This window comes from Camponotus vicinus, unplaced genomic scaffold (assembly GCF_025532165.1).
Source record: "Camponotus vicinus isolate PSW18456_S1 unplaced genomic scaffold, iyCamVici1.0 SCAF_4, whole genome shotgun sequence".
Lineage (NCBI taxonomy): Eukaryota > Metazoa > Arthropoda > Insecta > Hymenoptera > Formicidae > Camponotus > Camponotus vicinus.
Genome location: NW_028141976.1, coordinates 9,004,425 through 9,017,279, shown reverse-complemented (window position 1 = coordinate 9,017,279; position 12,855 = coordinate 9,004,425). Strand labels below are relative to the sequence as shown.

At 32.7% G+C, this 12,855-nt stretch overlaps 1 protein-coding gene and 1 long non-coding RNA gene across 10 annotated transcripts; one reads left to right on the top strand and one right to left on the bottom strand.

Annotated features, from left to right (window-relative positions):
• Positions 1-815: 815 nt before the first annotated feature.
• LOC145970342 (uncharacterized) lies at positions 816-12,379 on the bottom strand. 9 transcript variants are annotated; one of them, XM_083097004.1, is made up of 22 exons: positions 11,760-12,328; positions 10,396-10,750; positions 10,067-10,206; positions 9,801-9,979; positions 9,232-9,390; positions 8,888-9,152; positions 8,661-8,788; positions 8,290-8,568; positions 7,823-7,947; positions 7,616-7,734; positions 7,416-7,546; positions 5,756-5,964; positions 5,425-5,564; positions 5,159-5,346; positions 4,639-4,812; positions 4,303-4,567; positions 4,086-4,216; positions 3,716-3,994; positions 2,368-2,492; positions 2,160-2,278; positions 1,959-2,089; positions 818-1,858 (listed from the first exon to the last, which is right to left on the bottom strand). In XM_083097004.1, exons 2-22 carry the CDS (start codon positions 10,467-10,469, stop codon positions 1,718-1,720), a joined length of 3,501 nt encoding a protein of 1,166 aa, XP_082953130.1. In that variant the 5' UTR covers positions 10,470-10,750; positions 11,760-12,328; the 3' UTR covers positions 818-1,717. The 9 variants fall into 9 exon arrangements, with proteins under 9 accessions (XP_082953129.1, XP_082953137.1, XP_082953130.1 ...); XM_083097008.1 differs by having other exon boundaries at positions 10,396-10,602; positions 11,954-12,328; XM_083097009.1 differs by having other exon boundaries at positions 10,396-10,597; positions 11,954-12,328.
• LOC145970459 (uncharacterized) lies at positions 6,990-10,116 on the top strand. The gene is made up of 2 exons (XR_014438500.1): positions 6,990-9,813; positions 9,895-10,116. It is a non-coding gene; the product is annotated as an uncharacterized LOC145970459 (long non-coding RNA).
• Positions 12,380-12,855: the final 476 nt, after the last annotated feature.

The window sequence follows — 12,855 nt, the reverse complement described above, 5'->3', positions numbered from 1 at the left end:
TATATTACTTATTTATATGAATGACCAGAAGCTGCAGATTCTGCTCGGGATCTGCTGCCAATCTGCCGTCAGATTACGCGCGCGCAGATCCTGCTCGGTTTCTGCCGACAATTTGACATCAAGTGATGTTAGCAGATCTTGCTCAGTTTTTGCTAATAATCTGCTGTCAGATTCTGTGAGCAGGTTTTGCTAGCAAATCGTGAGCCTATTGCGGACATAATGGATGCCAATCTGCTAGCAACTTTTGTGGAAATCTGTCGCCAATCTGCTGGCAAATTGCCCGCATTTGCTTACCGGGAATGTTTTATGATAATATCAAATTTATTATTTAAAAGTTGAACGAGTTATATAAATATCTCAAGTGATAAATAAAATTAAATAAATTTATTAGATATAATCCCATACAGCACAGAAGCTTGCATCAACATTGCTGCAATATTACAACATTGCACATAGCAGTGTAATGCTGCAGAAATATTGCAGAGACATTATTTTACTTTGGCAATGTTGCAGCAACATTTTAACATAGCGAAAGTGTATAACATGTGTTTCTTTACTTGCCGCTATGTGACGACACCAAACTTAACTAACTCGTATTCGAATTTTCATCTAAAGTGGATATAAGGCCTACAAAGGACTAATGTAGTAATTATATTTCTTGTCTATATTTCGTGTCAGTTAAATTTCTGATAAACTGACTTGATTTATTTAATATTCTGAATCCTAATAAGGGATCTAGATTATGAAACAAATAATTTGTTTAATAATCTAGATCCCTCGTTGGGATTCAGAATATTAAACAAATTTTTCTTCATTGAATCAGTAAATGGGAAATAATTCATTTATTGCACGTATTAAAATATTCTGGTACCGAGTGTATGTAAAATAATTGTATGTATAATTATTGAGATAAATATTTAATAAGACACATTTGATAAAAAACACTAATAGATATTTTTTTTCAAAGGCGGTAAATGTTTTTTTTCCTATCTTTCTTAAACATTTCTTTATATTTTCAAAGTTTATTTATTAAATTTAAAACGGTCTGCATTTGCAATAGCAAAACGCGTTTTAATATTGCAAATACGTTGCACCATAACATTACTACAATCTTACATTGTAATATTTCTGAGGGCGGACATTTCAACGTTGCTGCAAGCTTGCAGTAATGTTGCAGAAACATTTCGCAACTTCTATGCAATATTACAATGTTTCAAAGTTAGGTCTATGCAACGTTTTTGCAATCTTTCGGTGCTGTATGGGATTACATATTCCATATTTATATTATGTAATGTTAAGCCTCTGCTACAATGACACTCGAGTGTATATACAATTCAGTCGTACAGTTGTATCGATAGATACGCTTCAGATGGTTATTTCCTTATTTCCACATTATTTTCGGTCGCAAAGCAGTCGCGGTCGCACAGTCGCAGTCGCTCGAATAGGAATTGAACCTATTCAAACGATTGTGACTATGACTGTTTTGCAACCGAAATTATCACCTCAAGCGACCATCGATACAACTGTACGACTGAATTGTAGATACATTCGAGAGTCATTTGTAGCGGAGGTTTTACACTATGGAATGGTAACTGCAATAAGGTTCACTTTATTATTGATGGATATGTTTTATTGTGTGGTGCATATAAAAAAATAAAAAAACAATCGACGATTTGGCTCAAAAGTTATGTCAAAAGAATTATGCTCTTTAAAAGAATTACATTTTGAAAGCATTTTCTTTAGCTGCTCTGCGCATAAAATTATTCTTTATATTTATATCTAACTTAATATAATCTTCCGATAGTATTACATCTGTCATGTGGCGCAAAGCGAATTGGAAACAAAACTCCTCAAGTTCCTAAAATTCACATGATATTCGATGATATATTATATACACATAAATAAATATATTCTAATTCATGAATTCCATAATTAATAGCGATTAATCCCGAACTTACATTAGCATTGCATTCGATCGCTTTATTGTAGAAGAAAGCTACATTTGACACACTGATGGCTTTTTCTATTATTTGACTGCAATCCTTTATAAGATTGGTTTCACAATACATGTCGGCCAACTCCATAAGTTCTGTAAAAAAGTGTCATTGCAGTTTTTGAATTGTAAGTCAGTGATAGTTTACGTTAACAACTTCAATTACCTAACGCGTTCTCCGAAGGTAAATCGATTGTGCCGGTATATAAGTATTTTAAGAAGGCTTTATAAACGATGTAAGAAAATTTATCTGATACAGTGAACACTGGTGATGAATCCGATATACTGTCAAAAAATAATGTGTTGACATTATGTAATAACTAAACTTGTGAGAAATTCTCAATAAAAATACCAGTTTTCTTTTCTAAATTTACCTTTGAATATTCTTAGGCCAATCATGTTGAAACATCCTTTTGAAATAATCGCAACGAATCTTAAGGATAGCCTTGTGAATATAAATAGGTTGTCCTTCAACTTGTATGGTAAAATCGCTCGTTAACTGCAGAATACAAATTATTAAATAATTTAATAATATCAGATTAATATAAAAATTATTATAAATAATACGTAATTTTTCACTGTTAATGTTATAATTCAATGTATGTTTGAAGTGAGTCCAGAAGTCTCAATCAAAACCATCAGTAATGATTGCAATTTATTTTTTCTATGTAGAAAAGTTTCCAAATTTTTTTTTATAAAACTACAAATCTCTCATATATATATCTCTATATTCTTTTATACTAACCAAAACTAATATGAAAAAATATATATTATATACAGGGTGACCCATTTTAACTTAGGCAGCCAAATAACTCGAAAACTAAACCCAGCAAACAAAAATGTTTCAGACAAAAGTTGTATGGTTTCGAGGGGGACATAAGATGGTACCATTGGTTTGACCTTGAAGAGTTATTTGAAGGTCACATGAAAGTCATCTTCAATTTCTTAAATGGAACCTACTATTTGTCATTGCATATTCTTGTAGCTTATCTCGAGAGCTTTCCAAAACACTATAATTAAGTACCTTTTCGTTAAGTACTTTTTGAGTTATGAGGCTTGAAATAATTTCTTAATTTTACATAAACCGTAAAATATCTTGTAAAATATTAATTTTTCGATTATCTTACCTTAATACTTTTACGTACAAAATAATGAGAGGAATCAATTGGTGTAAAGAAAACATATAGTTGTTTTGAAGAAGAAATATGTAATTTGCAGTTAACAATTCCATATTTTTTCTTAAAAACAACTATGTGTTTTCTTTACACCAATTAATTCCTCTCATTATTTTGTACATAAAAGTATTAAGGTAAGATAATCGAAAAATGAATATTTTACAAGATATTTTACGGTTTATGTAAAATTAAGAAATTATTTCAAGCCTCATAACTCAAAAAGTACTTAACGAAAAGGTACTTAATTATAGTGTTTTGGAAAGCTCTCGAGATAAGCTACAAGAATATGCAATGACAAATAGTAGGTTCCATTTAAGAAATTGAAGATGACTTTCATGTGACCTTCAAATAACTCTTCAAGGTCAAACCAATGGTACCATCTTATGTCCCCCTCGAAACCATACAACTTTTGTCTGAAACATTTTTGTTTGCTGGGTTTAGTTTTCGAGTTATTTGGCTGCCTAAGTTAAAATGGGTCACCCTGTATATTTAGTTTCATGCTGTATAATGCAAAAAAGTACATACAGAACAATAATAGGAAACATACCGGATCATCAAATGCTGCTCCTACAGATTCCAATATATTCAATTCTTCCTCAACATGCTTAAAATTATTTGTAAACACAGTCAATGGCTCCCACAATAATCTACAGCCACTGTACGCAATCGCGTCGTGAATCCTCGAAAACTTTGTGGGAAACGGGACGAAAATAGAATTGGAGCGAAAATTACCCCATACATAGATAATCCTATCATAGCCGACTGCAACGCTAAAATTACCAACAGCAGCGATATCCAAAACCTTTCCCATCTCGGGCACGTTCACCTGTCGATCGTGTCTTTCCTTATTATTTTGTTTCTTGACTCCCATCATGACAATTATTAAAAAGTTTTTTTATCAATAATGCATGTATTACCATAATCGGACAACATTCCAATTCATTATTTCTCTTAACGCCGATTTGTCCGGACTTGTTATTGCCCCAGGCATAGATCTCGCCTTTATTGGTGAGTGCCAACGTATGATAAAATCCGCAGGTCACCTTAACTGAAACATCGATTTCCATCTCAACCATGAGGATATTCAATGCAATATTTTTAGAAATCAAATCTCAGAGATAAAAGAAAAATCACCTATTTTATCCGAAATATTCTTAATTTTGCGTGGGTGCATGTAATATTTTCGCGACTGAGCGGTTAAAATCCGGCCCTCAAAATTATTGCCCCAACCATATATTTTGTTTTCGTCAGTTATAACTATGTTGAATTTTAGACCACACGCGATATGGATAACATTTTTATTCTCCAATTCATGTTTCACCTGCCTCGGTACACTATCAAAAGTAGTTATATTTCTGTCAAAAATCTGCCAATAATTATTGTCTCCCCAAGAGTACACCTAAATTACAAACAATTGTTTAGTTTATAAGAATGACTATTATCGTTGTGATAGTTTAATCTTTTATTTACCTTTCCATCACTAGTCAGAGCGAGACAATGATACCAGCCGCATGCGATGTCCACGATACGTTTCTCGCTTAAGCCGGCGACTTGAATAAATGTGGATTCTTCAGGTATACTCATTGTCGGATACCGGTATACTTCATCGTCTTTTCTCTTTCCAGCGAGATCGCAGAAATAAACCTTTCAAAAATAGCATAACAGTAATACATTTTTTTATTTGATTTTTTTTAATATTTGCATATTGAAATAAATTATGGCCAAGTATCTGTACTTATAATCAAAACACTATTTATTAAATATATATTCTAATTAATTTATCTACTCATATTTCATTATGATTTCATACACATATATGTAAAAATTTTCATTTCCGCTTGTTGCCAAAGAAAGAAGAAAAGATCACGATTTAGGGAGGATATAAAACCTCATATCAATTTTATCTTTGAAGCAAGTTAAAATTTATTTCCAGACACTCAGATATGCCATCAAGGCACATTCAAAGAATATAATAATATCTTTGATATACCTCTCCTTCTTCTGTAAGTGCCAGGATGAAAATCTCGCCGCGAACAAACTTTTTTATGTTTTTTCCATACAGTTCTTTTATTTTTTTTAGATAGATAGCAGTATGTATGCCATTAAGCATTGAATTAAATTCTAAAATGTAGACATTCTTATCCTTTGTCACAATTATAGCCCTCTCACCACGCCCATCTGTTTTAAAACATCAGGTATAAGTAGCAATATTACTTAGCAAAAAAGCCAATATGAGAAAAAAAAGGTAAATCTTACCAAATATCATAACCATGTGAATTTGTAGGATAAATTCCGGCTTTAGCAGCAAGAAGACCACCCAATTTTTGAGATTCATTGAAATTATCTTCTCTGCTAGAACACATTGCAAGATTCTCTTGTCATATTTCTGCATCTTGCTGCAAATAGTTGATCACTTTCAATTTAGTTACTTACTCATTCACTTTGATTTGTATTAGTTGTATTTCATGTCATCGCAAGCTTCTTGTTTTCATCTATTTTCTCACCGGCATGCGATTATTTCGACATCGCTATCATTGAGTAGCAACTTATATAACAAAGAAGAAATAAACAAAACTGTCAAACTTACTCCTCTTTATTGGTTGTTAAGTTTCTTTTCTGTACATCTTCCAGGGAGCAGAATTTTTTCGACGACATCGACACGATAGTATCGCGACTTTGTGTCGCTGCTTTTTGCATAAACTTAGCCTGCATGTTCATGTCTAACTTAATATCTTGCAATAATGCGTCAGCTGTCATGTGACGTAGAGCAAACTGAGAGCAGAACTCCTCGAGTTCCTAAGATTCACATGATATTCGACATGACATACATATATCGTATACATATAATTATATGATTTATATGATATAAAATAAATACATTCCCTGGCGAAAATAAGAAACTTTATAAAGCGTTAACAACCTTTGAGTGAGGGTTTTCTGAGAGTTTTTATGCTTTTCAAACTTTGTAAGAGCACTTACATAACGCTGTTGGGTTTTGAATGCTTATCAAACGCTGCAGTGTTGCAATTTTTGTTCTACAAACTCTTTATACAGGGTTTAGCAAAAGTGTGGAAACCCCTTAATATTTCGAAAAATACGCATTTAAAAAAAAAATGTTTCATACAAAAGTTATAGGGTTTTATGTGGCGCATTACACAGCAACATTATTATGACCTCGAATAGCGTTGTCAAGGTTATGTGAAGGTCACCTCCAACTTTTTAAATGGGACACCCTATATGCTTTTGCATATTCTTGTAGCTTATCTCGAGAGCTTTCCAAAACACTATAATTAAGTTAGTTTTCATTAAGTACTTTCCGAGTTATGAGGCTTCAAATCATTTCTTAATTTTACATAAACCATAAAATATCTTGTAAAATATTCATTTTTCGATTATCTTACCTTAATACTTTTATGTACAAAATAATGAGAGGAATCAATTAGTGTAAAGAAAACACACAGTTGTTTTTAAGAAAAAATATGTAATTGTTAATTGTAAATTACATATTTTTTCTTAAAAACAACCGTTTTTTCTTTACACCAATTGATTCCTCTTATTATTTTGTACATAAAAGTATTAAGGTAAGATAATCGAAAAGTGAATATTTTACAAGATATTTTATGGTTTATGTAAAATTAAGAAATGATCTCAAGCCTCATAACTCGGAAAGTACTTAATGAAAACTAACTTAATTATAGTGTTTCGGAAAGTTCTCGAGATAAGCTACAAGAATATGCAAAAGCATATAGGGTGTCCCATTTAAAAAGTTGGAGGTGACCTTCACATAACCTTGACAACGCTATTCGAGGTCATAATAATGTTGCTGTGTAATGCGCCACATAAAACCCTATAACTTTTGTATGAAACATTTATTTTTAAATGCGTATTTTTCGAAATATTAAGGGGTTTCCATACTTTTGCTAAACCCTGTATAATGTTACATGAAAGTTTTGCAATGCTGAGGTAACATTTTTCAGAGTACGTTCAGTAAACGTTGATACATCTTCGTGTACAGAGTTTACTCAGACTTTTCAAACGTTTACGATTACGCTATAACGTACAAACGTCTTTTAAACGCTGCAGTGTTGCAATTTTTGTTCTACAAACTCTTTACTAATCGTTTTTAAACTCTCGACGAACTTCCACAAACGTTCATGTAAACGCCAAACAAACGTCTCATTTTTGCCAGGGTTGCAATTAATGAATTCCAACATCAATAGCGATTAACCCTGAACTGTAATACTTACTTTAGCATTGTATTTGATCGCTTTATTGTAGAAGAATGCCACATTTAATACAGTGATGTCTTGTTGTATTATTTGACTGCAATCTTTTATAAGATTGGTTTCACAATACATGTCGGCCAATTCCAGAAGTTCTGTGAAAAAATGTCATTGCAGTTTTTGAATTGTAAGTTAGTGATAGTTTACGTTACAACTTCAATTACCTAACGCGTTCTCCGAAGGTAAATCGATTGTGCCGGTATATAAGTATTTTAAGAAGGCTTTATAAACGATGTAAGAAAATTTATCTGATACAGTGAACACTGGTGATGAATCCGATATACTGTCAAAAAATAATGTGTTGACATTATGTAATAACTAAACTTGTGAGAAATTCTCAATAAAAATATCAGTTTTTTTTTTAAATTTACCTTTGAATATTTTCAGCCCAATCATGTTGAAACATCTTTTTGAAATAATCGCAACGAATCTTAAGGATAGCCTTGTGAACATAAATAGGTTGTCCTTCAACTTGTATGGTAAAATCGCTCGTTAACTGCAGAATTAAAAAATTATTAAATAATTTAATAATATCAGATTAATATAAAAATTATTATAAATAATACGTAATTTTTCACTGTTAATGTTATAATTCAATATATGTTTGAAGTGAGTCCAGAAGTCTCAATCAAAACCATCAGTAATGATTGCAATTTATTTTTTCTATGTAGAAAAGTTTCCAAATTTTTTTTTATAAAACTACAAATCTCTGATATATAAATCTCTATATTCTTTTATACTAACGAAAACTAATATGAAAAAATATATATTATATATATTTAGTTTTATGCTGTATAATGCAAAAAAGTACATACAGAACAATAAATAGAAAACATACCGGATTATCAAATGCTGCTCCTACAGATTCCAATATATTCAATACTTCTTTAACATACTTGTAATTATTTGTAAACACAGTCAATGGCTTGGACAAGAATCTGTATTGACTGTACGCAATCACGTCGTGGATCCTCGAAAACTTTGTGGGAAACGGGACGAAAATAAATTCGTAATAAAAATTACCCCATACATAGATAATCCTATCATAGCCGACTGCAACGCTCAAATCACCAAGAGCAGCGATATCCAAAACCTTTCCCATCGCGGGCACGTTCACCTGTCGATCGTATCTTTCCTTATTATTTTGTTTCTCCTCTCACTCATTATGACAATTATTAAAAAGTTTGTTGTCAATAATCCATGAGTTACCATAATTGGACCAGAACGTTTAATTTCTTTATTAACGCCGATTTGTCCGGACTTGTTATTGCCCCAGGCATAGATCTCGCCTTTATTGGTGAGTGCCAACGTATGATAAAATCCGCAGGTCACCTTAACTGAAACATCGATTTCCATCTCAACCATAATATAAACCATAAGGATGTTCGATAATGCAACACTCTTAAAGATCAAATCTCAGACATAAAAAAATTTACCTATTTTATCCGAGATTGTGATAATTTCGCGTGGGTACATGTAATATTTTTGCGACGGATCGATTGAAATCTGGTCCATTAAATTATTGCCCCAACCATATATTTTGTTTTCGTCAGTTACAACTATGTTGAATTGTAGACCACACGCGATATGGATAACATTCTTATTCTCCAATTCATGTTTCACTCGCCTCGGCATACTATCAAAAGAATCTAATTCTCCCTCATAAAACCGCTTGTAATTATTTTCTCCCCAAGCATACACCTAAATTACAAACAATTGTTTAGTTTATAAGAATGACTATTATCGTTATCATTGTGACAGTTTATAATCTTTCGCTTACTTTTTCATCGCTGGTCAGAGCAAGATAATGATACATGCCGCATGCGATGTCCACGACACGTTTCTTTCTTAAGTCGGCGACTCGAGTAGGTGTCAACATGACAGGCATATGCGGTGTCTTAAGGAATGTTTTGCGTCTTCGGGATTGCCAGTAATAAACCTTTCAAAGATAGTATAGTTACAATATATTTTTTTATCTCATTTTTGAATCTTATTTTATATTTAGAATGTTACATGAAAGTATCTACAGATTTGTCAAAAGATTAATGATATTATTTCATGTTTGATATTTTCATACATTTTTAAAATATCATGCTACTATAGTTTCACATGTAAAAATTTTTATTTCCACTTGTCCCCTAAGAAATATTCACGATTTAAGCGGCGTCTACAATGAGATTTTAAGGAGACTTAAGACGTAAGACTTAAAATCTCATTGTAGACGCCGCTTTAGGGAGGACATAAAACTTCCTAATATAAATCTTATCTTTCAAGCAAGTTAAAATTTGTTTCCTGAAACTCAAATGTATTATCAAGGCACATTCAAGGAATATGAAGTGTTTGGTATACCTCTCCCTCTTCTGTAAGTGCCAGGAAGAAATAATTGCCGTTAGCAAAGGTTTTTATGTTTTTTCCACATAATTTTTTTATTTTTTTGGGGTAGATAGCAGTATGTAAATGATTCTTCTCTGAATAATATAAGCTGTAGACATTCTTGTCCTTCATCACAATTATACTCCCATGGCTATCTATTTCAAAATGACACGGCGTAAGTAACAATATCACATAGCAATAAAAAAAATAATATGGAAGGAAGAAGAAATGATAAATCTTACCATATACTAGAAACATGTGAATTTGTGAAATAAATTCCGGCTTTAACAAATGGAAAAGCATCCAACTTTTAAGATCCATTGGAGTTATCTTCTCTGCTAGAACGCATTGCAAGATTCTGTTCTCATATTCCTGCATCTCGCTGCAAATAGTTGATCACTTTAACTTTAGTTACCTACTCATTCACTTTAATTTGTATTAGTTATATTTCATATCATCGCAAGCTTCTCGTTTTCATCTATTTTCTTACCATATGCGATTATTTTGATATTGCTATCATCGAGTAACAATTTATATAAAAAAGAAAAAAAAACAAGACTGTCAAACTTACTCCTCTTTATTAATTGTTAAATTTCTCTTCTCTACATCTTCCAGGGTACATAACTTTTTCGGCGACATCGACATGATAGTAACGCGACTTTGTGTCGGTGTAATTTTTGACCAGCAATTGAGAAATCTTTATACTTTTTCTTCTTATTTTTCTCTCACAGTAAATCGAAACGCTCTTATTACTATCCTCTGATGCTCTTATACTATTCTTTTAGAAAGATCAAATTAAAATGCACTCATACGATAATGTAAGGGTGCGTTCCGTTTCATGCGTGAAACGCATGAGTGTCTAGCGTACAGTATATGAAGTGCAGTGCAGAGCCCGTTCCATTTCTTCATGTATGGATCATTCGCCTCTAGTAACGGAACAGATTTCATGCAATTCATGCAATATGGATGACGGTTTAAAATTTATTAAATCGCAATTAATTGCGATAATATCTGTTCATCTTCTTTTATAATAAAAGAAGAAGACTCATGTTTCTCAAGTAGCAGTGATGAAAGTGAATTTTCAAGTGATAAGAAACTGATATATCAACTTTATATGCCATTCTTATAATGAAAAACACAAGAGGAGAGAATATTCCTTGTGAAAAATTAACTAATATTAAATTAATATTAATATATTTAATTAATTAAATATATTAATATTTACTCAAGCTGTACAGGTTGTCCCATTATATATTTTTAATGTCCCATCCCAAGTAACTTTTTTATTTTTGATTGTAGAAGAAAATGTTTTATGGTTTCAAGGAAGAGAAATTAACTGGTGTAAAAAAAACAGTTGTTTTTAAGAAAAAATATGTAATTTGCAATTAACAATTACATATTTCTTATTAAATATAACTAAACGTTTTTTATACCAATTGATTCCTCACATTATTTTGTGCATAAAAGTATTAAGGTAAGATAATCGAAAAATGAATATTTCACTACATATTTTACGGTTTATGTAAAATTAAAAAATTATTTCAAGCCTCATAACTCGAAAAGCACTCAAGGAAATAATACTTTATTGAAGTGTTTTGAAAAGCTCTCGAGGCAAGCTATAAGAATATGCAGTGAAAAATAGGGGTTTCCGCTTAAGAATTTGAAGATGATCTTCATGTAACCTTCAAAAAATTATCCAAAGTCAAATAATTGTCACCATCTTATGTCCCTCTTCAAACCATACAACTTTTGTCTAAAACATTTTCTTCTACAATCAAAAATAAAAAAGTTACTTGGGATGGGACATTAAAATGGGACACCCTGTATAATAAAATCTACGTAAAGCTAATTGACAAATCAATCAATCCTAACCTATAATAATTAAATTTCGCGCTAATATTTATTAAATGCATGAAATTATACGAAGTGCCTTACCTCGCGAGGTACATGAGGCACTCCATGCGGTCTCATGTATCAGAAGAAGCGAGGCAATACAGTTAAGAATAGGTTGGACCATGCATGCAGCATGTGCACATGAAGAGAAACGGAACGAATTTCCATGCTTCTATGCGCATCATGCATGAAACGGAACGCACCCTAAGATGATTGTGGGATTATGAAATGGTTACCACGCCGTCAGGAAATGAACGAGCGGAATGTCTGAGGATCGAGATATCAGGTTTACAAATAAATGATCTAGAACATACCGAGACGAGAACCGTATATTGTCCAAGTACACAACAACATCGGAACAAATGCCGGATACGTAAGACCAAACTTCCGATGGCCTCAAGTCGAATTCGCAGCAAATAATTACAATACCGCCCGAGAAAAATGACCACGACCATAAGATATAGGACTCAATGCGAAATGAGCCACCACGTGTATATAACAATGAACGGATACTTGCGAGGTACTTGCGTTAACAGCACGACGGAAGAATGGTGACTGCTTGCTGGCCTGTAGTCGTGATAGCTCATCTCGGGTCGCGCCAAAACTATGCAGCTAATCGCCTTGTGCAACATCAAACTAATGGCCATCACACATGAAATTCCATAAGCACGTAAGACGTAAACGTAAGGAAATCGACCAATCACGGTCAAGTATTAGCCCCTCCAAGGGGTCAAAACTCGACCGTGATTGGTCGATTTCCTTACGCTTATGTCTTACGTGCTTATGGAATTTCATGTGCGAAAGCCTTAAGGCCCATTCTACAATGAGTCATTAATCGTTAGTCGTAAGCAAATTGACCAATTACACTCGATTATTTCGAAAATAATCGACTGTGATTGATCAATTTGCTTAAGACTGACGACTAATGACTCATTGTAGAATGGCTCTAAAGCCAGGTCTACATTGGTCGTATCGTAAGGTTGTAAGGCCGTAGTCGTAAGAAATTGACCAATCACAGTTGATTATTCTCCTGAAATTCAACTGGGATTGGTCAATTTTTTACGACTACGACCTTACAACCTTACGATACGACCAATGTAGATCCGGCCATAGATGCCAGTTTTGGCCCGCTACGCAC

Excerpts from the sequence above, each read along its gene's own strand:
- LOC145970342 (XM_083097003.1), bottom strand. The coding sequence starts at position 12,364 with ATGGCCATTAGTTTGATGTTGCACAAGGCGATTAGCTGCATAGTTTTG. Across the intron at positions 7,948-8,289 it reads GAGCAGCATTTGATAATCCG|TTAACGAGCGATTTTACCAT; the intron begins GTATGTTTTCTA and ends TTAATTCTGCAG. Across the intron at positions 2,279-2,367 it reads TGGCCTAAGAATATTCAAAG|TATATCGGATTCATCACCAG; the intron begins GTAAATTTAGAA and ends ATTTTTTGACAG.